Source organism: Anguilla rostrata, chromosome 16, assembly GCF_018555375.3.
Source record: "Anguilla rostrata isolate EN2019 chromosome 16, ASM1855537v3, whole genome shotgun sequence".
Lineage (NCBI taxonomy): Eukaryota > Metazoa > Chordata > Actinopteri > Anguilliformes > Anguillidae > Anguilla > Anguilla rostrata.
The window spans coordinates 5,185,953-5,212,328 of NC_057948.1; the positions used below are offsets into that span (position 1 = coordinate 5,185,953).

Below are 26,376 nucleotides of genomic sequence, written 5' to 3' on the forward strand. Positions count from 1 at the left end.
ATGGTTTTACTTATGATGTGGATGTTTAATAGTAGGTTGACATATGTTTAATACTGGGTTAACTGGGTGATGTGTGTGTGTATATTCATTACTGAGATAAACTAGCCGGACTTCTCATTGCTAAGTACACCTAATATGCTAGGGCAAAATATGGTAAATTAGCATTCTATAATACTATGGTAAAGATCATCTATTCATAATTCCACTGATTAATTCCTAAGAACCTCTCCCAAGAACCCCCATCTTAATTCAAGCTGTCTACTGCCCTCTAATGGAGGACATGTGCTTCACAGCATAGTACACAGAGTGATATAATTAATAGGAAATCATTTCAAAGCACATTTGTATTTACATATATAGTGGAACTAATGAGCACATTGTGCATTAAAAATAGCTCAACCGCATAAATCTGCAAATTATTATTGTACTTGCAAATACGTGAAATGGGGGTTTACGCCAGGGTTGTCTGTGAAGCATATTGTGACAACTCTTTGTGAAATGCGCTATATAAATAAATTTTGATTTGATCAAGAACCCATGACATATCTGCTAAGGAGAAGCCTTGTATTCATATTACTAAGAAAAAGTATGTCCAACCGCATTAAACAAAAACATACATACAGTCATGGATCAGATGGATTAAAAGATATATTATGTGTTCAACTGATCCCCACTCCACCATTGTGTAATACTTTGTTGTTAAAATGCATTGTGGAAATTGTTCAAAACTATTTTTAGATTCAAATGAATTATTATGAATAACTAGGGTGCAGAGCTTTTCAGAGCTTGAAAAGGGCAATTTTTCAGAATTATTTCGGGTAATATTTTGACTCAGAAAAGCTCAGGTGCAAAATGTAGGCCATTGCAAAGAGCCGTACCGAAACAGCACAGCAGAGAAAAGCAAGGTGCTCTACCGTCCTGTCTTCCAAATAAACGGTATAGCTTCCCCTATAGGCCAGAGAAATAACAGCGGAAGAGAAGGGCAAGTGTAATGACTCCGTCGGGTACTAGAAGAACAACATCATTTTAACGTTACTGTTTCAGATCGTATGTGGAAATGAAAGACGGAAAGCAATCTGAAGTTTGGCTTTCTTATAGGATGAATAAACAAAGAGCCCTCTTAACAGACAACACACGATTACCGTAAATCAGAAAGCCCATAGTACCGCCTGCGGGATGCACTGTAAATGCAGTCTGATAATAAGATTAATTACACTTTAGCCTACTGTTCGTCCATTTGGAATTCATCACCCAGCAACAGGCAAAGCAGAACCGATATGAATGTTTGCCCTTATTTATCTTGGCACTACACGTTAATAACTGCAGGCATAAATTCAACCAGACCTTCACCCAAATATCGAAACGGGGTGAGAGTCAATTTATTTGCGCAACTACGTTTTGAAGGCCTACTGATATATTACCGAGGACTAACCGTGCATGCCAAAATGAAATAAATAATGAAATAAATAAATATGGAAATATATAAATAAATATATAAATAATTCAATTGGTCGCCAATTCGGAAATAAGTCATTCGGGAAAGTGTCATTATGAAATGTAAAAAAAGCTATTCGGAAATACAACGTTATTATGAAATAAAAATGTTTTGTGTGAAAAGAACAGTGATGAGCAGTGGATTATTTCAAGATAAAAAGTATTTATTCAATTATTCACCTACTCAATTATTTATTTATATATTTATTTACATAATTCCACATTTATTTATTTAATTATTTATTTCATTTTGGCACATTTAGTCCTCCACAATATATAGCGTTCAGGGCTTTCTGAAAATACAAAATCCTCGCTTCCATAAAGCTTCCAGTAGAGCAACGAGGATTAATAGCCTACTTCGTATTATCTGTTTCACCAAAAACTTTGATATCGTCAACTCAATTGATATTGCACTAGAGCATATGAAATATGGCTAATAACAATAAGCAGACTGATCAGCAAAGCTGAAGGGGGAATCACGAAATAGGAAGGTGGCAGAGATAAGAACGAGATAATCACTCTGAGCAGACCAACGCTCATCGCCTCAGCGCGGTAATGTAGGATAATCACAATTCATAATACTCCTCTGTTCCCAATCATCCTTACCGAGCATTAGGCCTAATTAGTAGCGGTCTTGGAACATAGCCTATGCTGCGAATTAGTATGTGCATTACATGTCTTTTCGTTTTTATAATTAAAAAAAACCCCAACAACGTGTATTTTCATTTCACCCTTGTCGCAAAATACGGTAAAGACCTACGTATATTTGGTAATGCTTTTTTAAATGGCGCACGTTCTGAAAGTTCCCGAAAGACATCTGGATGATATTAACAGTTTGGAAGCGCCCTTCGGCTCCTTGTGAAGAGAGACCGCACCCACAGTTCAGCTGGCCGCAGCTGTGTCCGCCTTTCTGGGGAGAGAGCAAAACGCCACATGTCACATGATTTAAACCAGTTTGGTTTCATCTACACGAGCTGCATTCGGTGCTCAGTTTACATACTTCGTTGGGTCTCTTTTCCATAACGCCTGTGTTGACTGACACCTTAGTGACAGGAATGTATACTTGGCGGTCGCTCTCGGCACTGTTCCTGTTAATCCAGGGCATGAGCCACGCACAGAGGATGACACAAGAGATTGTTATGATGCAGTACTTAGAAGGGAGAATTAGCCAACTTGAGGTGCGTACAAAACTGTTCCTGCGTCAGTTTCTTCTTCACCTCTGGTCCTCTCTGTTAAAAGTATTAAGCATATTATTGCTTACTTTGCATTCTTGTCTTAAAAATCATCTGTCTCGGAGGGCAAGTCAACATTAAATTAAGAATTAAAATATGTACCCTCAGGCCTGTAGTCCGAGAAAAACTCACAACATATTTTACAGAAGCAATTTTTAAAAACGTCTTAAATTCTGGTATCCGCTGAATCACTACCGGACTGGATGCAGGATATGTTGCGTAAGCTTGAAAAACTGCCGTTAGTGCCTATATTTCTGGTGTATTGATGTGTGGTTCCTGTGCTTGTTTTCGCGTGGAATTTTTCAGTATTGCGTATCCTTGATAGCAGTCTTAGCTGAGTCTCTCTTAAAAAAAACTGATTTTTATTTCAATTAACCTCCTGTTGAATATAGTCTTTAAAAAATGTAAGCCTATTTTTTATTTTTAAATCTCGATAAATTCCTCGTGAAACAGGACCGTCTGATCAAGTGTGACGAGCGCGTGCAGAGCTACGAGCAGAAGCTGTACGACTTCTCCAAGGAGCTGCGGGGCAAGCTGGACGGCCTGCGCGGCTTCCAGAACGAGGTGAAGGGGCAGGTGGAGGGCGTGCTGTCGCGGGTCGGGCGGGTGGAGCGGGAGCTGGAGGACCTGGAGACCGAGCGGCTGAACCAGCCCTGCGTGGACATCGAGGACACACTGCTGGAGCAGCAGGTGAAGGAGGAGCAGAGGAAGCAGGAGGAGCAGCTCAACTTGGGGAGAGGTAGGTGGGCACACCATACCCACACACACAGGCGCACACACGCACGCGCATGTACGCAGGCAGGCACACACACGCACGCACACTTGTACATGCATATACACACACGAAAAAACACATGCTTTTTACACACAAGCATACACACACACACCTCTTTACACACATAGTCACACAGCCACGCACACTTGCATGCATAGCAGTCCACGCACATGTTCGGTAAACTCCCACGCATAAGCGATCTGCCGGAATATACAACACCTTCATTTAAATATCAGTGTCAGTTTCAAGACGGACAGCCTGGCAAAATGCTAACTAGTGAGTTTGGTGCAGTACATTAGCGGTACGTCCACACGCGCCTTTTTCGAAAGCTAGGGCTACTGGACCTCCCCCACCGTATGTGATTGGTTGTCTGTGATAACCGCGCTGTGCAAACTAGCCGAAATAGGAACAAAACCGTCTGCCGAAGGGTTCGTTTTCTTGCTTAACTTGGCCATTCCAGCTTTTTACCGGTTCACAGTGGACGTTGCGCGTCTTTGCTTCGACAGACTGCGACACGGTGCTGACGGGCGTGAAGTCCCTGAAGATCGTCAAGAGGGAGGGCGACGCCCAGGGGTCCTGGATGAAGGACCCCACCAACGGCTCGGCCAAGATATACTTCTTCAGCGGGGCGAGGAACAGCACCCTGCTGGAGTTCTCCTCCATGAAGGCCTTCGTCGGGGGCAACGGCTCCCAGGCGGCGCGAAGAGTCCTCCTGCCCTTTCCCTGGCAGGGCACCGGCCACGCCGTCTACAAGGGCTTCCTGTACTACCACCGGGCCGGCACGCCCAACGAGGTCCTGAAGGTGAGTATCCGGCACGGGACGGTGAGCGACCGCGCCCTGCTCCAGGGGGCGGGGCGGCTGCCCGCCTACTCGCTGTCCCCGCACACCTACCTGGACCTGGCCGTGGACGAGCTGGGCCTGTGGGCCGTCCACGCCGACCCGGACCTGGGCGGCAACCTGGTGCTGACCAAGCTGGACGAGGGGACCCTGGGGGCGGAGCACTCCTGGGACACGCCCTGCCGGAGCGTCGACGCCGAGGCGGCCTTCCTGGCGTGCGGGACGCTCCACGTGGTCTACAACTCGCGCTACGGCGGGCGCTCGGGCGTGCAGTGCCGCTACGACGTCCGCGACAGCGTCCACACCGGGGACAAGCCGCTCTACTTCCCCAAGAGCTACGCCGCCCACTCCAGCATGCGCTACCATCCCCGAGACGGGCTGCTCTACTCCTGGGACGAGGGCTACCAGACCGTCTACAGGCTGGAGACCAAGAGGAGGAACCAGGTCCCTTCGGTTTGACTCGTCTCCCCCCGCCAGCGCCATCCCCAAAATTTGGTCCAAGTGTTCAGTGTTTGTTGTCTTAGCGATGTTCAGCTACTTCATTGAGAGTTAGCTGTCCCCAGGCCGGGAGCCATGGCCTTAGGTCTGTCTGAGCTCCATGAGAAAAGCAAAATGGTTCCTGCTGCGTTCAGAAAGCAGAAAATGTCCGCTCCAAGACGAGTCTTCACAGCACGAATGTCAAAAGCACAATTAAAGGCGTGGATGCAGTTCGGGTCGTTAAGTCTCCCGGGTTAGCTGGGAATCTCCAGGAATTACCCTTTAGAATTACAACATGGATTTTCAGAGATTTTGTTTGTATGTAAACATAACAAAAGGCAAGAGCCCCCCTCCACCCACCTCCCACTCGCTCAACCCACCTCCCACTCATGACTTGCTGTAACATGTATTTTAATAATTGTCAAATAAACTAAACAAAAACTACAACTCAACACAAACTAAACATCTCCACAGGAGACTTCACCCCCAGTGGCAAGAGAGACACGTTGTGCTAAACATGCATTTGGCACACATAGCTGATAGGTATACACAATGCATTTACAACCCTTTCCAGACGTCGGCAAGAATGAATGAGACAAGTGCGTGTGCCAAAAACTCATTGACTAATGTATAGGTCCAACAGTTCAGTAAATAGCCTGGAACATTATGAGCGTATATAATTTCTAATAGGGAGTGATGTTATTGGAATTATTTGCTTGCTTGCTAGCTTGCTAAAACCATCTCTGATGGAGCCGGTTACTGACTGGGTCGCTGTGTAGGGGTTAGGTATCCAGCTAGTATGTAGTATCCAAGTATCCAAGTAAGAAAGAGTAGATCAGCTGGAAGGTAGGCTAGTACAGAGTATGTTCGTTTAAACGAGCGAGTGGATAAACTCTGGTTTGTTTTTGGCTCCTGCACTCTTTTGATATGGATCAGTCTGCGTATTATCTCTGAAACGGATCATTCATTTGAACGTTTTAAATTTGTTTTTAATGAAATGCCGTTTTACATGACTTCATGGTACAGCGGTGGTCTATACAGTAATAACGTTGACCTGTTGTGTGGAAGAGGAACAGGAGCCATTTCGTTTGAATAAACGAGACTTCATAGTTTCATCCCACGTGATAAAATAATATGCTGAAGTATGCCAGATGTAAACGGATTCATACTTAAGTATAATTAAAGTTTATATCAAGTATGCTTAGTATACTATATTTTCACACTCTCTTTTTTACCATCAGTATTGCCTGTGGGCACAAACAGATTATCATAATATACCAGTCTCATCATCAGCTATTAATAAAGGCTATCTGCAAACTGACCACTCCTTGCGTTTTTATTTCATTTTTATGTGTCGCGATATGGGGGGAGGGGGCAAGAGTTTCGGAAAGGGCCCCTATATCACTGATGCCCCCCCCCCCCTCCAACAAATAAAATTAGTTCCGTTTCAGGGAGCACAATGCGATTTGGTTATAAACCAAAGAAGAAGGACCGCCAAATGTGATAACGTGATTGAGTTGTGACATATTGACAACCCAAAAATGACCGTGAAATGATTTTATTCAGCTCATGAAAAATTCACAGATGAACTGCTACGAATGCATTATATCGTCATCATGCTAATAAATAGTTAATAAACTAAATGCGGGCACAGTCACAAGGCAAACATCCATCCATCCATCCATTATCTATACCCGCGTATTCCTGGGTCACAGGGGGTGCAGGAGCCTATCCCACCATCCATTGGGGCGAGAGGCAGCAATACACCCTGGACAGGTCATCAATCTGTCACAGAGCACACACACCATTCACTCACACAATTTAGACGCTCCAAATAGCTTGTCTTCGGACATGAGAGGAAACCGGAATACCCCGGAGGAAACCCACGTGGACACGGGGAGAACATGCAAACTCCACACAGGAAGGGCCTGGCCGGGATCCGCACCCGGGACCGTCTTTGCTGTGCTCGCTACCCACAAGCACCATCGTGCCGCCACAAGGCAAACGTGGGAAAGGATGATTTTTTGTGGCAGGCACAAAGAATCATATTTATTCATGTTCATAGGACGGAGTGTAGCACAGAGGGTAAGGAACTGGGTTTGTAACCGAAAGGTCGCAGGTTCGATTCCCGGGTAAGGACACTGCCGTTGTACCCTTGAGCAAAGTACTTAACCAGAATTGCTTCAGTATATATCCAGCTGTATAAATGGATACAATGTAAAATGCTATGTAAAAGTTGTGTAAGTCGCTCTGGATAAGAGCGTCTGCTAAATGCCTGTAATGTAATGTAATGTTGGAAAGGCAGCAAATCCATTTGAATGTTTTGGCTACAGAGCCTTCAGTCAGTGGCCGAAGAAGCTGAAAAGCTGCCTTTCAAAAATAATTAAGCAAGTGCAAGCTGGTTTTCCTTTCCCATGTTTGAGCCATTTTGAGCCACCAGCACCACCCTAAAGTAGCTTTTTTTCCCCCGCTGGGGCTCCTGACCCTCCCTCACAGACCGCTCCTGCCCTGTTCCTCGCCCCAAGTTCCCCGGATCGCACCAGCCCTGTTCCTCCAGTCCATCCACACGTTACGCCCTGGCACACGCCCAGCCCTGTTCCTCACCCCAAGTTCCCCAGATCGCTCCAGCCCTGTTCCTCACCCTGTGGTCACAGAATGCTCCAGCCCTGATCCTCCCCTGCCCCATGCCCACGCCTTGAAGCAGCCAGATGCATCACCTTGCCACTCTAAAAACTGCACACTGTGCTTCCCCTCATTTACATTCCTACTTTTCCCATTTTATTTGCTGTGATAGATCCCTTATTACTTTTCCATTACATCCATTCTACCTGTACTTCGGACTGGCCAGCCAGTAGAAAATGGACTCCCCCTCTATAGCAGGGTTCCTCCTGAGATTTCTTCCTATCGGGGAGCCATTAGACGTAGAACGCATATCACAGTTTGGTGGTGTACCCCACAACAGTGTGGCCAAAATAAAGAAATCACTTCAGTTACCCCAAGGTGGAAAAAATCAAAATAATTGCAAAATATATAATTTCTCATAGTGATGAGAAAATGAAGCATCACTATGCCAAATTGGGTGCAATAATATACAATCATATTCACTGATTTTAACCGAAAACTTCTTTTTCTGATGAGTGCGAAACCTCTTTAATTCATTTAAACATGCGCATGACAGCCGGGTGACTGTGTCTTCACCAGATACGCAGGTTCATGTGGCACTAAACCAGAATTAACAGGATCTGTACACATGATTAGATCCCATAGGAATCGTGTGGAAATCGGGGCCGTCAACCTAAATTCCGCGACTAATTGACACGACCGTAAAAGAAAAAAAGAACGGGTCTCGAACTTGTTCTCTCGAAAAAAGGGCATTCATTTACTGGAGCGGCAGTTGTCAGAAGTACAGTAAGGCACTCCGGATTCAATACCTGTTCATACGTTGTTTTCTGAGGAAGGAAATAGAAATGCATAAACAAAATAATCTGATTGGATCAGCGTCCGGCCACCCCAAATCAATCTGTCAGCCCACCAATAGGGGCCCCGATGTTCCAGTTCGCCAGCCAGGAAAGAGGACATGGAAATACACAACTAATCACTCAAACAATTCAACAAGAACAACAAAAAAAAACTTTTTTTGTCACTAGATGGCACTGTTGACCACGGTATTTAAAAGGAATTGTTTGTTTTCTCCAACAGGGCTAGTCTTTCTCCAATCTTACGCACCCAGAATATCTTCACAATATGTTCCATAACAAGCTCCTGCTGGAAATTCAACAGATATATTGCTTGGGCCCCATAATTGCTACTTGAAACAATTTTTTAATTGGATTTATTTTCAACATTGATGAAAGACAGGTCACCCTGAGTACATTTGTACTTATCAACTGAATGAATTTGCCAGTGCTTAGTTAAATTACGTTTCTTATAAAATCACTTCTTAGGCGGAGAGCAATTGTACAACCTTTCAGCTGTATGAACCGTCTGGTGGTATTTAAAAGAGTGTTCAGTTGCATTAATTTTTTGTGTCCTTCCTTGCATTTAGTTTTTTCCTCATTTGATCGAGAGACCGTATACTCTAACATCACAGCATCACAGACATCTGGTCAAAAACCTGTTTATTTATACATGTACCACCAAGTTTACTTTGAATGCATTTTTCAATTCCATTTCCAAAGCTTGAAAACTCTAAGCTTTTCAGTAGTGTATGGGTTACAACACTGAACCTTGAATCAACAACAGATAAAAGCAATAATTTAAAATTAACGTTATTGTTAGACACCGGCGTCTAATAATTAGCATGGCCATTGTGTTTACAGTGTGTGTAAATCAAAATATTGGCAAAACACACCGCGCACTAAGTATGTTTTCAGGGCTTTTCACCGGTGCGTATTCTCTGGTGGGCATTTAAATCAGATAGACAATAAAAATTATTCCTGCACTGAGTACGTCAATTGGGCTTTTCACTGTTGTGAGTTTTTTTGATAAAGCTGATTGGTTAGCATAATACTTCTGACACTGAGTACATTTTTATGGCTTTTCGCCAGTATGAATCCGCTGGTGGGTTTTTAAATGAGATTTATGACTAAAGCACTTCTCACAAAGAGTACATTTATATGACTTTTCACCTGTATGAATTATCTGGTGCGCATTTAATTCTGATTGATAATAATAACACTTCCCACACTGAGTGCATTGGTGGGGATTTTTCACTGCTATGACTTTCTGTGATGATATAAAGCTGAAAAACTATATGTATGTATACACCTTCCCAAACCAAGTACATTTACAGGGCATTTCACCAGCATTAATTTTCTGGTGGACATCTGAACAACTATTCTGAAAACACTTCCCAAAGCGAGTACATTTAAAGGGCTGTTCACCTGTATGAATTCTCTGGTGCGCATTTAATCGATTTTGATAAAGGAACCCCTTCCCACACCAAGCACATTGGTGCGGCTTTTCACTGTCACTGCGACTTTTTTCTCCCGGATGAATTCTGTGGTGGTCACTTAAATCCGACTTATTATGAAAAGACTCACAACACTGACTACATTTGTAAATAGTTTCATGTGTATGAATTTTCTGGTGCACATTTAAATGAGATCGACTATAAAAACCCTTCCCACACTGAGTACATTTATAGGGCCTTTCATCTGTATGAATTCTGTTGTGGCGATTTAATTGATATTTCTAAACAAAAGACATCCCACACTGAGCACATTTAAAGGGCCTTTCATCTGTATGAATTCTGTAGTGGAGATTTAATTTACATTTCTTACCAAAATGCATCCCACTCCGAATACACTGGCGGGGCTTTTTACCAGTATGAGTATTCTTGTGGTACCTTAAAGCTGATTCATTCGTATAACACTGCCCACACTGAAAACATTTATAGGACTTTTCACCCGTATGAATTTCCTGGTGGGCATTTCATTTAAAACAATTATAAAAACACTTCCCACATTGATCACATACATATGGCTTTTCACACTTCATTAGATCAGACTTAATATGAACATATTTAATATCCTGCATGACACTGATGTGTTCTGCCGCTAGGAAACCTCCATCATCGGTCTCCATTTTGATTCGTTCCGGATGCAAACGGGTTACATATCCCAGCTCTTTAATGCATATGCTTTCGGTGTGGGTGGGGCCCAGATCAGTTTCTGTTTTTATCGTTGATGTGTCTGTGTGGTGTACATCACTGACCCCACTGTTTTCTGAAACACAATCTGGCTCCAGTGTGTTGGAGTCCTGGTGCAGCACACTCTGTCTCTGACTCTGCCATGTGGACAGGCTCCAGTCCACTGAGTTCCTCTTCTTTCAGTCTGAACCTGTGCTGCTCAGTGAGCTCTGGTAGTGTTGTCTCAGTGTCCTGTCTCAGAAAGACTCCAGCCTGCATCATACTGCTGCTCAAAAGTGTGCAGAAGTGCAGCTCCTGGAGGGAAACAGGGAAGCTCTGGTAGAATACTACTCGTACTGCACCAGTTGACTAGTTTATCTGTCATTTCTTTTTCCTCCCTATTTGGAACCCCAGCTGTAATGGAAGGTCCATCTCATGGCTTCAGCACCCTGTCAATTATGAATTATTCCGGGGCTTTGTTGAATGCTTGATTCTGATTGGTCACTTTCAGTGCATTCAGTGGTCAGATATTACTGTATAATGACTGCTGCCATGGGTAACGGACCACCTTAACCAAGAACTCTTCACATCATTCCGCAGAAAGAAGTCCCGTAGGTGTCAATTTAACCGTTGTCACTAAGAAAAATCAATAAATCTTCCGTCATACACATGTGTAGCCTTGTAAATATAATATGATAAAAAATGTTTTCAGCTGGCTGCTCCTAGCTGGCCAGATCCTCCACTTTTCAGCTGGCTGCTCTTAGCTGGCCAGCTCCTCCACTTTTCAGCTGGCTGCTCTTAACTGGCCAGCTCCTCCACTATTCAGCTGGCTGCTCTTAGCTGACCAGCTCCTCCACTTTTCAGCTGCGTTTTCTTTCTCTGGTCCGTGCTCTTAGCAAGTGACCAAACTCCCAAAACAAACTTGCTCTCTCAGCGCGTGCTCTCGATCTCGGACCTGTACTGTCGAGGGGAGCACACCATTAAGCACCTGCGCTGAGTAGTTGACACAACCCAGGTGCATGCGCTCTCCACCGGAAGGCATAGCCGAGACGAATCTACCCACTGGACCGAATGCCACATATACAGTATGTAGAACAATCTAGAAATATATTTTTTACAAGGAAAGGGCAAGGTGCAGCGGGAGGGTGTTCATTCTGCTAAGAATGATTAGATGACATTGAAGTTTTGAAATTATATTAAAGAGGCAAGGTTACATTCCACATTCAGTCCAAATGGTTCAAAGTTTTTAAGGTCACAATCCAACAGGGCATCGTTTTTTTTTATAGAGGTTTCATGTAGTCCCCTCCTCTAGTTCCTTCACTTATAACAGCTTTCATAAATTAAAATTCAGCTCAAAGTGCTTTCCAAACATAATAAAATATGAGAAAGAAAAACAAAATATAGTAAGCATAGAATTATTTTTTTAAATATGTACATAAATGTAAAAAATAAGTTAAGACGTTAAAATAAAATGCAGTCTATTTGTATTACTGTATGTAAGGATATGTATGAAATAAAAAACTAAGTTAATTTATAGAACTATACAGAATGCAAAGAACACAAAGTAAGTGCAATTTTGTCTCATGTGAGTGTAGAACATATTAAAATTGGTTTTAAAAAAAATCTTTAAGAACGAAAAGTCATGTGGGCATAATGTACACTCATTGGAAACATACTAGGGGTGTGCCATTTCACAACTATTACCCATAAGAAATATAATCTTGCACATCCCCGAAACAATTATACAGAGACAGTGTGGTTTTACTGTTGGAACACTGAACAAGAACAGTGAACTCTGGTGGTCAAAGACTATATTACATCCAAGTAGACATCAGGATAAAACTTAATTTATCATTTTAACGTGAAGGAGCAATGTAAGGGTGATATCCATTTCCACAAATGAGCTGTATGCATGTATCCATGAAATGATTAAAGAATGAGACTGAAATGATACGCCCACACGTGATTTCTTCTGCTGAAGATGTATCACCAGTAGACATTTATAACCATTATTTTGCATATATTACTTCTTTTAAGGTATGAATAACTTATTTTGTTGCCCTTGTAACCTCAAAATTATCCCAGAGATACAGACATCTGAAAATGATGCCTCTGTAAAAGGCAGCCATTTTGGATGATCATTCATCATTTATTTCTCAATAACTATTTGGTATCTGGAGTTGAAGCAAATTTTTTGTCTTTACAGATAGGTAAGGAACGTGTATCTTAAAAATGAAGGGATTCCAAGGAACAGGTCTAACAGCCTAGTCCATTTCCCATGGAATAGGCTCGCATGAAATGCACAAACATAAAATGCTAAATAAAGAAAAATGACGACATAAGAATCTACTTTGCACTATCAGACTGTCTGGGCCTGCCCCCACACAGGCTCGCGAGTACATGCCCACGGTTAACATTGCCTAACATCAATGGCAAATAGTTTGCCAAAGAAACTAATGTCAAGCTCCATCTCCATTTTGTCTCTCATTATTCTGTTGCAGTAAATACCAAATAAGTTCACCAGAAATACGCACACAAAAACAATGCCAGCCAAATCACACAAATGTGTCTTCACACTCAGTAGATGTGTCACTGACATTATACAGACGATACACATTTCTGTCCATTGATCCCAAAAATGATGGTAGGCAGTTTTATTTGACTGTATGACTGATATCAAGAACTGGATGGTTCAAAACGACCTTCGGCTGAACTCCGTGCTGCTTTTTATTGGCCCTAAACACCTCTCAGTGAGGTTTCAGCAGGGGGTTTCGCCTGGGGTTTGGGCTCTTGTGTAGTTCCACTGATGTCGGTGTTGTGTCTAGTGAGCACCATAGTTACTTGGTTGCCGTGATTAAACCAACTGTCAGAATCCTGTCAGAAACATGGCATCATTTTTGACGGCTTTTACTTTTGAGGGAAAAGTGTGAGCCGCTGTTAAATGTGCAAATTCTCTGAGTATTTCTAGGCTTTTGCAACGATGCTCTATTGCAATACAGTGGTTTCGAGAAATAACCCGTAAGATCACCCAGTTTTAATATGCTTTAAGATATCAGTCACAAAACTTATATAAATCAGGCTACTGTAATTGATATTACTGAAGTGATCTTTGAGATTATATAGAAGTTATTTGTTGATGCTACTGTATTGCAATATTATGTTTTCAGAAATTGGTAGTAAAGCTTTGACCTGAAATGTATTTGCCGGTCCCAGAAGCTGATGAAGAATGTTATACACTGTAAATAACAAGCACTGTACACATAGAAGGGCTAGTTTCAGGCAAAAATGTATTTAATGAGCAGCTTTCCTAAGGGACACAGAGCATGAATCACCGAAACATTTCCAACATTAGGGGCGGCGCGATGGTGCAGCGGGTAGCACAGGTGCCTCACAGCACAGGTCCTGGGTCCTTCAGCGCTCCTTCCTGTGTGGAGTCTACCTGTTCTCCCCGTGTCCGTGTGGGTTTCCTCTGGGTACTCCGTTTTCCTCCCACAGGTCCAAAGACATGCAGGTAGGCCAATTGGAGACTCTAAATTGCCCATAGGTATAAGTGTGTGAGCGAATGGTGTGTGTGCCCAGTGATGGACTGGCCAACTGTGCAGGGTGTAATGCTGCCTCTCGCCTAATGCATGCTGGGATAGGACCCAGCATCTCCTGAGACCCTGACCAGGAATAAGCGGGTATAGATAATGGATGGATGGATGGATTTCCAACATTAAGTACATCTGAAAGGGGTTTCACTTATACTAACTGCTTGGTGGGTATTAAAATTATGTTTATTAAAATTATTAAAACAAAACTTTTCACGTAGTATATTTAAAGGTCTTTTCACCTGTATGGATTCTCTAATGAGCATCTAAAGGTGATCTAAGAGTAAATCTTAGACTTCACACACTGGGTACGTTTGTAGGGCTTTTTTCACCTGTATGGATTCTCTGATGGGTATTTAATTGAGATCGATAACGAAAACACTCCCCACACTGTGTACATTTGTAGGGCTTTTCACCTGTATGGATTCTCTGGTGTGTATTTAAATTCGATCTATTACTGAAACACTTCCCACACCGACTGCATTTGTAAGGCTTTTCCCCTGTATGAATTAACTGATGGGTGTTTAATTCAGCACCATTACGAAAACACTTCCCACACTGGGTACATTTGTAGGGCTTCTCACCAGTATGGATTCTCTGGTGAGTATTTAAATGAGATCGATAACGAAAATATTTTCCACACTGGGCACATTTGTGCGACTTTTCACCTGTATGAATTTTCTGGTGGGAATTTAAATGAGATTTACGATTGAAACACTTCACACACTGAGTACACCTGTAGGGCTTCTCACCTGTATGGATTTTCTGATGGGCATTTAAATGCGATTGATAATGAAAACACCTCCCGCACTGAGTGCATTTGTAGGGCTTCTCACCTGTATGAATTCTCTGGTGGGAATTGAAATTAGATCTACTGTTGAAACACTTCCCGCACAGAGTGCATCTGTAGGGCTTGTCACCAGTATGAACCGTCTCATTTGGCTCTCCTGCACATTGCTGAGGTTCAGTCTGGATTTTGTGATCAAATTCAGCTTCATTATTCACAGTATGCATGAAATCGCTAACTAAACTTTCACTGGATTCACACTTCAGTTGATCATATTTAATAACAACACATTTAATATCCTGCAAGTCACTGATGTGTTCTGCCTTAAGGTATCCTCCATCATCGGTCTCAGTCTTGATATCTTCAGGATGCAGATGGGTTACATAACCCAGCTCTGTACTGTTCAGGCTTTCCACCTTAAGATCCCCAGTGTGGGTGGAGCCCAGATCAGTTTCTGTTTTTATTGTTGATGTGTCTGTGTGGTGTACATCACTGACCCCACTGTGCGCTGAAACACAATCTGGCTCCAGTGTGTTGAGTCCTGGTGCAGCACACTCTGTCTCTGACTCTGCCATGTGGACAGACTCCAGTCCACTGAGTTCCTCTTCTTTTGGTCTGACCCTGTGCTCCTCAGTGAGCTCTGGTAGTGTTGTCTCAGTGTCCTGTCTCAGACAGACTCCAGCCTGCATCACACTGCTGCTCAAAGCTGTAAAGAAGTGCAGCTCCTGGAAGGAAACAGGGAAGCTCTGGGAGACTAAATGACTCCATGATCTGTTCTAAGTATTATTTGATTTTCTTTATATTTTGCATTATTATGTTTATCATATTTGTATTACGGTGCAATTTAACATTTACCGCTTTAATCTTTGGCGGTGTTCAATTTTCTCAGGGTAAGAGGTCTGCTAGCTAGTACAACTACATTACGTCAATTGAAGCGAAGTTGGCCACAGTTAAATAAACTGCCATTAGCTATGTCTAGCTTGCTATTTCTCACCATAACAATGTGTTCCAGACAGACAGCACATCCACTACATGCTCAATGCACAGCTTTTGAACTCATGTCTCCAACCAATAGCACACCTATGATTCTGGGCCAGACTGGTGGTGGTGGTGTATATGCAAAGATATACTAATCATTAGCTAACTAGCTACCATTTAGCCTGAAACACACAATGCACATTCAGAATCAGTGTCACAGTTATCAATATGAACGCCGATTGGACAGGCAACTAGGCTATATACAATGCCATCGGAAATTATTCAGACCCCTTAATTTTTTCCACATTTTGTTACGTTACAGCCTTATTATAAAATGAATTATGAATTCATTTTCATTCTCATCAATCTACACACAATACCCCATAATGACAGTGGAAACAGGTTTATAGAGATTTTAAGAAATGTATTAAAAACAAAAAACTGAAATATCACATTTACATAAGTATTCAGGCCCGTTGCTCAGTACTTTTTTGAGGCACCTTCGGCAGAGATTACAGCCTTGAGTCTTCTTGGGTATGACGCCACAAGCTTGGCACACCTGTATTCTTCTCTGCAGATCCTCTCAAGCTTCGTCAGGTTTGATGGGGAGCATTGCTGCACGGCTATTTTCAGGTCTCTCCAGAGATGTTTGATCAGGTTAAAGTCCGGGCTCTGGCTGGGCTACTCAAGGACATTCACAGACTTGTTCCAAAGCCACACCTGTGTTGTCTTGGCTGTGTGCTTTGGGTCATTGTCCTGTTGGAAGGTGAACCTTTGCCCCAGTCTGAGGTCCTGAGCGCTCTGGCACAGGTTTTCATCAAGGATCTCTGTACTCCGTTCATATTTCCTTTGACCCTGACTAGTCTCCCAGTTCCTGCCGCTGAAAAACATCCCCACAGCATGATGCTGCCACCACCATGCGCCATGCTTCACCGTAGAGATGGTTTTGGCCAGGAGATGAGCGGTGCCTGGTTTCCTCCTCCAAACGTGACACTTGGCATCGTGGCCAAAGAGTTCAATCTTGGTTTCATCAGACCAGAGAATCTTATTTATCATGATCTGAGAGTCCTTTAGGTGCCTTTTGGTAAACTCCAAGTGGGCTGTCATGTGCCATTTACTGAGGAGTGGCTTCCGTCTGACCACTCTACCATAAAGGCCTGATTGGTGGAGTGCTGCAGAGATGGTTGTCCTGCTGAAAGGTTCTCCCATCTCCACAGAGGAACTCTGGAGCTCTGTCAGAGTGGCCATCGGTTTCTCGAACACCTCCCTGATCAAGGCCCTTCCCCCCCCGATTGCTCAGTTTGTCCGGGTGGCCAGCTCTAGGAAGAGTCCTGGTGGTTCCAAACTTCTTCTATTTAAGAATAATGGAGACCACTGTGCTCTCCGGAACCTTCAATGCTGCAGAAATTTTTTGTGCCCTTCCCCAAATCTGAACCTCGACACAATCCTGTCTCGGAGGTCTACGGACAATTCTTATGACTTCATAGCTTTGTTTTCGCTCTGACGTGCACTGTCAACTGTGGGACCTTATATAGACAGGTGTGTGCCTTTCCAAATGTCCAATCAATTGAATTTACCACAGGTGGACTTCAATCAAGTTGTAGAAATATCTCAAGTACGATCAATGGAAACAGGATGCACCTGAGCTCAATTCTGAGTGTCATAGCAAAGGGTCTAAAGACTTATGTAAATGTGATACTTCAGTTTTTTTATTTTTAATAAATTTGCAAAAATTTCTAAAAACCTGTTTTGTCATTATTGGGTATTGTGCGTAGACTGATGACTGATAATAAAAAATAATTTAATCAATAATCAAAGCCCGTCTAAATTGTGAACTCGTGAAACCGAAAATCCTGGGTTTATACAAAAATGTCAACAAACTATTCGGGTTAACTCTCAGTTAGACACATGAAGCAGGGCCCAGACCTACAGTGCCGTTCCTCATTCCAAGCGCTTAGCTACGTTTCAGTGTTCAGCTTCAATTATTGTGTTTCTTTGCGGTAAAAGACACTGTGCGTTGCTAATCGCGTGCCACTCTATGACAAGTGGGTAACGCGCGACTCTCCAGGTTTGATGGATCAGCCTTAAGACAGACTTGTAACGTTACAGTTGGGTAACTTCATCGATGTTCCTAAGCAGCTTGTAGCTGTACAAAACAGAATTTTCAAAGGAATAAGATAATGACAGAACTTACCTATATTCGCTTTGGTTGATTAACAGTCAGCCTGATAATTACGTTATTTTGCTGAATGTCTCTCTCTATTCTTTCAATAACTGTTTCCAGCGTTTCGTCCACAAATGAACTCCGCTCGTTCATGCTACCCATAGACCGTTCGCTGCCTGTCTAGCCTCCTTCTTCGGATTTTATTTGCATGTGGTACAAATTGGAACGGTGCTTTACCATCATCTAGTGGACAGGAGTGTAAAGTACATATGATTTAAGATTTTTAATACCCCTGTTTGAAATAGGGATGCAGATGTTCCACTAATAAAAGCAACAAATCCGCAAATAAATGTGGCTGATCCACAAAAAAATGCAATATGTACATCACCTGTCGCATTTATTTTATTTTCTGACAATCGTAACTGCAAAAAAAATGAACGGTGGACGTGCAAAACCTGCATCAATATCTTCCTGGTCCAGGTGTTATTTTGATGTATCGACCCCTTTTTGGATACAAGGCTAGTTACAGTGCAGCTGTAAAAGCCGTAGTTTTAATCTTCTGGGAATTATTAGTTAGCAAGTAAGTTCTAGCTTCCACACAAACCAAAGATGGCAATCGAAAAAACGTGTGCTCTTCCTTATATGTGCATTTTATGTGTGTGTGTGTGTGTGTGTGTGTATCCGATGCTATTAGCTGATGTAGCTAAATGCCCAATGGGGAGAATTATTGATTATGGTACTGTAGCATATGTGATGTAATTGTCAGGAAAAAGGAATAGGAGGAAAAGTTTGGAGCTTTGTGTGAATGTGACCTATGAAGTTTTTGCGAATTTGTCTGTTTACATGAGGTGAGAAGGTACAGAGGTTAATGTTTTTAAGGGCTCAGAGTCTGTGATCATTGTGGTCGTTTCTGTAGGACAATGCGAAATAAGAAAATAATACCAGCACACTGCTATTATGATCCCAAGTTATTTAATCAACTACAATCCGTGAACGTTTCGACCATTTCAGTCTTCGTCAGGTACGTACTTGACGAAGACCGAATATCGTCGAAACGTTGTTACTGCTCACTGATGGGCATTAAAAATCTGCAATAAAACACTTTCCTCACTGAGTACATTTCAAGGGCTTTTCACCTGTATGGATTCTCTGATGAGTATTTAAATGAGATCGAGACCGAAAACACTTCCCACACTGGGTACATTTGTGTGGCTTTTCACCTGTATGAAGTTTATGGTGGAAATTTAAATCAGATCTACGATAAAAACACTTCACACACTCTGTACACTTGTAGGGCCGTTCACCTGTATGAATTCTCTGATGAGTATTTAAAAGAGATTGATAATGAAAACACTTCCCACACTGAGAACATTTGTAGGGCTTTTCACCTGTATGGATTCTCTGGTGAGAATTTAAATGAGATGTACTATTATAAGTCGGGATGTATCAAGTGTCCAGTGAAAATACTGACCTGGCTATCAGCCAGAATTCTGAGAGAACCAACTGTCATAAATGACCGCGTAAAATCAACCAGTAAGAGTTGATGTCACTGGTTCAGAACCCCATAAATGTAAACAGTCGAATGTTCAGTGAAATCTATCGGTTTTCGGTGCAGTCGGAGTCCCGATCTTATCATTGATGGAATTTTGGGAAAGTGCGAGCTAAAAGGCCACAAAACAGCCAATATATCACATTAATATTCCATATATGTACGATCGCTGTTCACAATACGTTAATTTAAGGCTAAACTGGTATTTTAATCACAATACTTATGTTAATTTCCGGAAATAATTTTTTCGATTGTCCTCTCTAGGAGTAGCCTAGTAGCAGTTACTGGGCTCATTAACTGACTGTGGCGAATGAGGATAACTTGCTCGGTTAACAGCAGGTCTACCAGACAGTTGTATGAAAATTAGCCTAGTCAAATCACCAGTAGCCTACACATCTCTGATTGATTGACCATCAGGCTAGTCGATGTTCTTCCCCTGTTGTTCATATTGCTAATGCGTGAGCTAACCACGGATAGCCTACCTAGCTCACTGGCAAGCTGATATGCTGGCTAAGCATATTTGTTTTGCTGAGAAACATAAATTGAAGATAACTGAACATAATTGTATTATTAATGTCATACATATAATGTGATTACATGACACAGTACAGTCACAGATGGAAATTAAACTCCGTAAAAATTTGAGAATATATTTTAAAACATAACGGCAGACAGTCAGCTAGCCTCAAGTTCGTTCTGCAATCGTTCGTTCAGGTTGATGGGGTTTTCCGCACCGGACTGTCAATCACATTGTAAAAATCACAGAACCGCTTAACTCTATGGTTTTGGCTCCGAATCGACAGCATGGCCGCGCCCGCCATTGAGCTTCAAAACGTGTTTTAGAGACCCACGGAGCGGCAATGGGTGACGTCACAGTACCTTTGTCCATATTTTTTACAGTCTCTGATTGGAACACATTAATCATTACATTACATTACATTACATTAACATTACACACAAATGCCTGTAATGATTAGATTTAAAAAGTAAGAAGTATTTACACTCCGGTCCAGACGGTGGCGGTAATGCACCACACAGTCGCCAAAAAACACAAGAAGAAGAAAAAAAAACTTAGACAAAGGAGAACGTACTGACCGGGTGTGTTTGTGGATAACAGGTTAAAAACTAAATAAAAGGTAAAGAGACATTCTGCAAAATTACCGAATCGTCAAACTGACATAGCAACCAATAAAACGAATAGGCCTACCGGTGAGTTACTAAATCAACTTAACACTTTGTTTCATAGTAACCGGAACATCCATTACCCAGCTGTTTTTAACTTCACAAACATGCCTCTGCAGAGTTGATCTGTAGGTTAAGTTAAGATCAGAGACTGTGGAAAAAAAATTAGGTTAAGACCAATTATCTGTTGTCAAGAGAAAGGGGCAAGACAATTGTTTTACAGCTAGTCGTTTTCCGCAAAGAAACACAATAGCTAATTAAAGCTGAACACTGAAGCACAACAGCTAGCTACCTGATAGCCAAAATAACAACCCCGTAGTTATTTTGACTTTTAAAAAAACAACGAATTTCCGATGATTGCGTTCTTAATATCCTAAAAAAAATATATGAATGGCTGCAGACAGAAGCTAAGCTACCTTTGATAACTATTGATGGAACACCTTTCAGGATCTCAGAAAGGTATCATTTACACTTTCATCGTGCGTACGAGCAAAAATAAAAACAAAACGAGATTTTAGTTGTTTTTAGAGGCAGCTAAATCCATAACTATAATTGGCAAATACTGGGCATAGTGATTGATGATTTGCTGCATTCTGTCGCCCTCGTCAACTCGTTAAGTCGGAAAAATATCTTTGGTGGGCTGTAGAATTTTCTGTGCTGTCATGCAAAATGAGCCAATAACGAGAAAAAAGTGGATATCAGACCACTAGGCGTGAATGTAAAGTACACTGGGATGGGGGAAACATTTCTGTGTCAAATGGTATGACCCCAGGAAAACTGTGAAAATAAACTATTGTTTTAAAATGTTATATTTATAGTAAACCGTGATAGTATAGACTTGATGTCAAGGTCATCAGTTAATATAGGTGGCCTAAAACATGCCTGTTAAATTTAAATTAAGGATGGGAAACCAGTTGATGTAACCATAAAACATCAATTGGTGTAACCATAATTTCCAGTTACACCACATTGACAACAGTTACACCAGTTTCCAAAGATATGACATTTGATGTTTTTCATGATGTTAATTAAATTGTATTTACTTTATATAAAGCATATATTAAATACATTTATTTTAATGCCATTTTATACATTTTTACAGATGCCTTTGTCAAGTAAAGAGAAGGTAGCACGGCATAGAGCTCGCATTAACAGTGATCCCAAAGCAAGAGAGGAGTACCTTACAAAAAGAAGAGCAAGGTAATGTGTTCGTGGTTTATTTTATTATTAAGAAAAAAAAAAGGTCACAATTCATATACTATCCATTATACCTTTTTAAGGGAAGGTACCGCAAGGGGGCGTGGCCTGTCACAAAAAGGCACATGACCAAACTGAATCACATAATATCATGAAACTTGGTCACGGCAGGGAAGAGCTGATTAACTTGTCACCGCAATCGGCCAAAAGGGGGCATGACAGTGGGCATGGCACCTCACTAAAATGTGCATAACTTCCTAGTGGATTTGCACAACACCACAAACTTTCAGGAAAGGTTTGTCATGGGGCAAGGAAGAACTGATTAACATTTCACACTGATTGGCGCTCAGCCTCGCGGGGCCTTGCCCACTCCTGTTTTGTTTTTTGTAGATTTGTCTTACTCAAATCTCTGTGGAATATCTGTGGAATAATCAGCTGGTTTTCTTTATAGTTACCAAAGACAGAAGACGGAGGGGAAGATTGTTGGTCAGCCAATAAGCCAGCTGTCAAACGCCGAAAAAAAAAAGAAGAGAGAGAAATGGAGGCAGTACTCAAAAATACAGAGAGGAAAAAGAAAGGCATTGCAAGAGGTAATGAACTTAAGGCCAGAATCAATCGACAGCTCTGTAGTGGACCATCCTAGGGAGCATGAACTTGTCAACCTGCCAGACCATGCGTATGCCAACGTGATGGACGAAATCCTACCACCGGCATCCTCGTCACCTGAGAAAGCAAGTGAAAAAGAAGTAGGCAAAGTGAAAGTGCGTTGCAAAAAACTTGAAAAAGAAAAACAGCAGCTAAAAAAAGAGATCTGGAAACTTAAAATGCAATTGAAAAATACCCGACACGATGGTGACAAATGGAGAAAGAGTAGAAAGGCAGAAAAAAGGCACAAGTCTCAATGAGAAAAACAAAGCAAGAGGGAAGAAAAAAACTCGCTCCGGAGAGAAAAGAAAAAGTTCTGAAATTTCTTTGTAGGGATGAAATTAACCGTATGCTCCCTGGCAAAAAAGACACGATTACAAAAAATAAACAAAAAGTTCCGAGGAGAGTTCTTTCACAATGCCTCTCCGAGCTACATTCTCAATGCAATGCAGAGGTTGGAGGGCCACATTCATTGTAATGCAGACAGTTTGTCCACTGTTGGCCCTTTTACGTAACAGAGCCAAAAGTCAGTGACAGGAACACTTGTGCTTTCTTGGACCATGAAAATGTAAAGCTATTGATTATTTAAATCAAATGTGTTTGTTGAATGTTGAATGCAGTATTGGTTATGTGTTTTATATAAAAATCTATAATTCAATTAATATTTTATTCTGATTGTCGTGATTGCTTGTATATCCTTCATGGAACAATGGCTATTGATTTTTTAAATTATCGGTAGTGGTTAGACATTCGACTTGATTGTGTTATGTATGCATGCCTTCTAAATCTGCCTGCTAGTATGCCACTGAAGGAAGATTTAAGTTCAGAAATGTCTGAGTGTTCTTACTATATTATTCTTGCATTACCAGCAGAACACATGTGATTCAATTCTAAATAAATATCAGGCCATGATATCTGGATTTAACTATAATATCAGTTGGGGTAACTGTCACGGTCATGTGGGGGTAACCAATGTTATTAGTTTTATATTTATTAATACACAATGCTATTGCAATGCTATATCAAAACATTAAATACTGAGCTTGTTTACAAGGGATGCAAATAGCTTTTGCAAGTTTTGTGACAAGTTTGTCTCTCCCCACAGGAAATTTTTGTTGACAATCATACAAAATAGCATTTACTTAGTGAATGGCTAAAAATGTACCATACCTAAAAAAAATTAGAAGTAAAATTTAAGTTACATGTATTTAAGCCTCTCCAAACTCAGATAGTTTGCTTATTCCAGTGGTTGGAAATGCATAGAAAATATATTAATTTAAAAATAGGCATGGTTACACCAACTGACCTTTTTAGGGGAGTAAAAACATCCATGTAGCATAAAAATGCATTTAAGCTATTTTGTATATAATGAAACAATTGTGATTACATAAGGAACATTCACGTCAACTAGGTTTTAAATGCATTTTAGTGTATGTTTATTTTTTTTTTCATGCTGAGAACCTTATTTGTCATTGACCCACTTCCCCGCTTCTCTCCAGGAGCTGCGCTTCTGTACAACTTTGAGCAGCAGTATGATGCAGGCAGGAGTCTGTCTGAGACAGGACGCTGTGACAACACTACCAGAGCTCACCGAGAAGCACAGGATCAGACTGAAAGAAGAGGAACTCAGTGCACTGGAGTCTGTCCGCATGGCAGAGTCAGAGACAGTGTGCGCTGCACCAGGACTCAACACACTGGAGCCACAATGTGTTTCAGTACACAGTGGGGTCAGTGATGTACACCACACAGACACATCATTGGTAAAATCAGAAACTGATCTGGGCTCCACCCACTCTGAGGATCTTAAGGTTGAAAGCCTGAACAGTACAGAGCTGGGTTATGTAACCCATCTGCATCCTGAAGAAATCAAGACTGAGACCGATGATGGAGGATACCTTAAGGCAGAACACATCAGTGACTTGCAAGTTGTGACATGTGTCTCTATTGAATCTGATCAAATGAAGTGTGAATCCAGTGAAAGATTAGTGAGTGATCTCATGAATACTGTGAATAATGGAGCTCATGTTGAAGACAAAATCCAAACTGAACCTTGGCAATGTGCAGCAGATGATTTAAAGGGACATCTGACAATGAATTCAAGTGAGAAACAATACATTTGTGCAAAGTCTATGAAGAGATTGGATCAGCTATCTTTTTGTATCCAAAATGAGACGGTTCATACAGATAAAAAGGCTTACAAATGTACTCAGTGTGGGAAGTGTTTTAATTATAGATCTGATTTCATTTCCCACCAGAGAATTCATACAGGTGAAAAGCCTTACAAATGTACTCAGTGTGGGAAGTGTTTTAGGAGTACATCTAATTTAAATGGTCACCAGAAAATTCATACAGGTGAAAAGCCTTACAAATGTACTCAGTGTGGGAAGTGTTTTAGGAGTACATCTAATTTAAATTGTCACTCGAAAATGCATACAGGTGAAAAGCCTTACAAATGTACTCAGTGCGGAAAGTGTTTTCATTTTCAGTCTCTTTTAAATGCTCATCAGAGAATCCATACCGGTGAAAGGCCTTATATATGTACTCGGTGTGGGAAGGGTTTTCATGCTAAATGTCAACTAAATGTCCATGAGAGAGCTCATACAGGTGAGCGGCCCTACACATGCGCTCAGTGTGGGAAGAGTTATATTAATGCATCAAATTTATGGTACCACAACAAAATTCATACAGGTGAAAAGCCTTACAAATGCCATCAGTGTGGGAAGCGTTGTTCCCGATCACATGAATTAACAAGACACCTGCAGACTCATACTGATGAAAAGACTTACAAATGTACCATGTGTGAGAAGTGTTTTAAGAACAGATATAATTTTAATTCGCACCAGAGAATTCATACGGGTGAAAAGCCCTTCAAGTGTGCTTGGTGTGAACAGTGTTTTTCTGACAGAGTTAAATTAAATATCCACCAGAAAATTCACACAGGTGAAAATCCCCACAAATGTACCCACTGTGGGAAGTGTTTTCATTATCAGTCTCGATTAAATGCTCATCAGAGAATGCATACAGGTGAAAAACCCTATACATGTGCTGACTGTGGGAAGGGCTTTAGTAAGAGATATCATTTAAATACGCACCAGAATATTCATACAGGTGAAAAGCCTTATAAATGTACTTGGTGTGGGAAGTGTTTTAATAATAAATCTAATTTAAATACCCATCAGAGACTTCATACAGGTGAAAAGGCAAGACAATCTTTTACTGATTCATAATTTTTGCAACCACAGGACACTGATGAAAATCTCCACCAATGTACTGATTTTGGGTAGTTTAATTAAATTAAAAAATTTTTTAAAGGATCTGCATATGTAAACTAAAGATAGTAGAGGTGAGTGTTGTCTGTGGGAAATGTTCCCATTCACATGATTTAACAAAGTGCCTGAGGTTTCATACAGGAGAAAAGCCCTACAAATGTTTATATTGGAGGAGGTATTTTTCTCAATCATATGAGTTAAAGAAACACTGGATGTGTAATATTGACAAATAGTCCTCTTTACTGTGCGGGCAATGATTTACTTGAAACATCGAATTAAAGGAAACTCTAGAGAACTCAATGGTAATAAAAAGCCTTATAAATGTGCTCGTTGTGTGAAGTGTTTCATTTGATATTTAACATAACAAATAAGGTTGAGAAAAAGGTACATTTAGAGCAGAGGTAGGCAACGAGGGCCGTATCTGTTTGTGTTTCTCATGCCAACGTCTGGCCTTAATTACTTAATTAGCCCTAACAATTATGCCAAATGACATTTTGGCTACATTTCTCACTAATCGCACGGATAACAGCCAAAGATTGTTCTTGTGTCCCTACTGTGATGTAATCTACG

General features: G+C 41.4%; 3 protein-coding genes across 4 annotated transcripts; 2 read left to right on the forward strand and 1 right to left on the reverse strand.

Annotated features, from left to right (window-relative positions):
* Window positions 1-2,357: 2,357 nt before the first annotated feature.
* Window positions 2,358-5,256, forward strand: olfml1 (olfactomedin-like 1). The gene is made up of 3 exons (XM_064312431.1): window positions 2,358-2,672; window positions 3,180-3,465; window positions 4,008-5,256. Exons 1-3 carry the CDS (start codon window positions 2,550-2,552, stop codon window positions 4,796-4,798), a joined length of 1,200 nt encoding a protein of 399 aa, XP_064168501.1. The 5' UTR covers window positions 2,358-2,549; the 3' UTR covers window positions 4,799-5,256.
* An 8,461-nt stretch (window positions 5,257-13,717) lies between these two features.
* On the reverse strand, window positions 13,718-18,168 carry LOC135241764 (zinc finger protein 664-like). Its single transcript, XM_064312432.1, has 2 exons — window positions 17,995-18,168; window positions 13,718-15,547 (listed from the first exon to the last, which is right to left on the reverse strand). The coding sequence occupies exon 2, from the start codon at window positions 15,509-15,511 to the stop codon at window positions 14,333-14,335; it is 1,179 nt and encodes a 392-aa protein (XP_064168502.1). The 5' UTR covers window positions 15,512-15,547; window positions 17,995-18,168; the 3' UTR covers window positions 13,718-14,332.
* A 2,330-nt stretch (window positions 18,169-20,498) lies between these two features.
* Window positions 20,499-26,132, forward strand: LOC135241755 (zinc finger protein ZFP2-like). Of its 2 annotated transcripts, none has more exons than XM_064312412.1 (4): window positions 20,499-20,722; window positions 21,798-21,895; window positions 22,344-22,482; window positions 24,037-26,132. In XM_064312412.1, the coding sequence occupies exons 2-4, from the start codon at window positions 21,798-21,800 to the stop codon at window positions 25,762-25,764; spliced, it is 1,965 nt and encodes a 654-aa protein (XP_064168482.1). In that variant the 5' UTR covers window positions 20,499-20,722; the 3' UTR covers window positions 25,765-26,132. The 2 variants fall into 2 exon arrangements, with proteins under 2 accessions (XP_064168482.1, XP_064168483.1); XM_064312413.1 differs by having other exon boundaries at window positions 20,499-20,649.
* The last annotated feature ends 244 nt before the right edge of the window (window positions 26,133-26,376 follow it).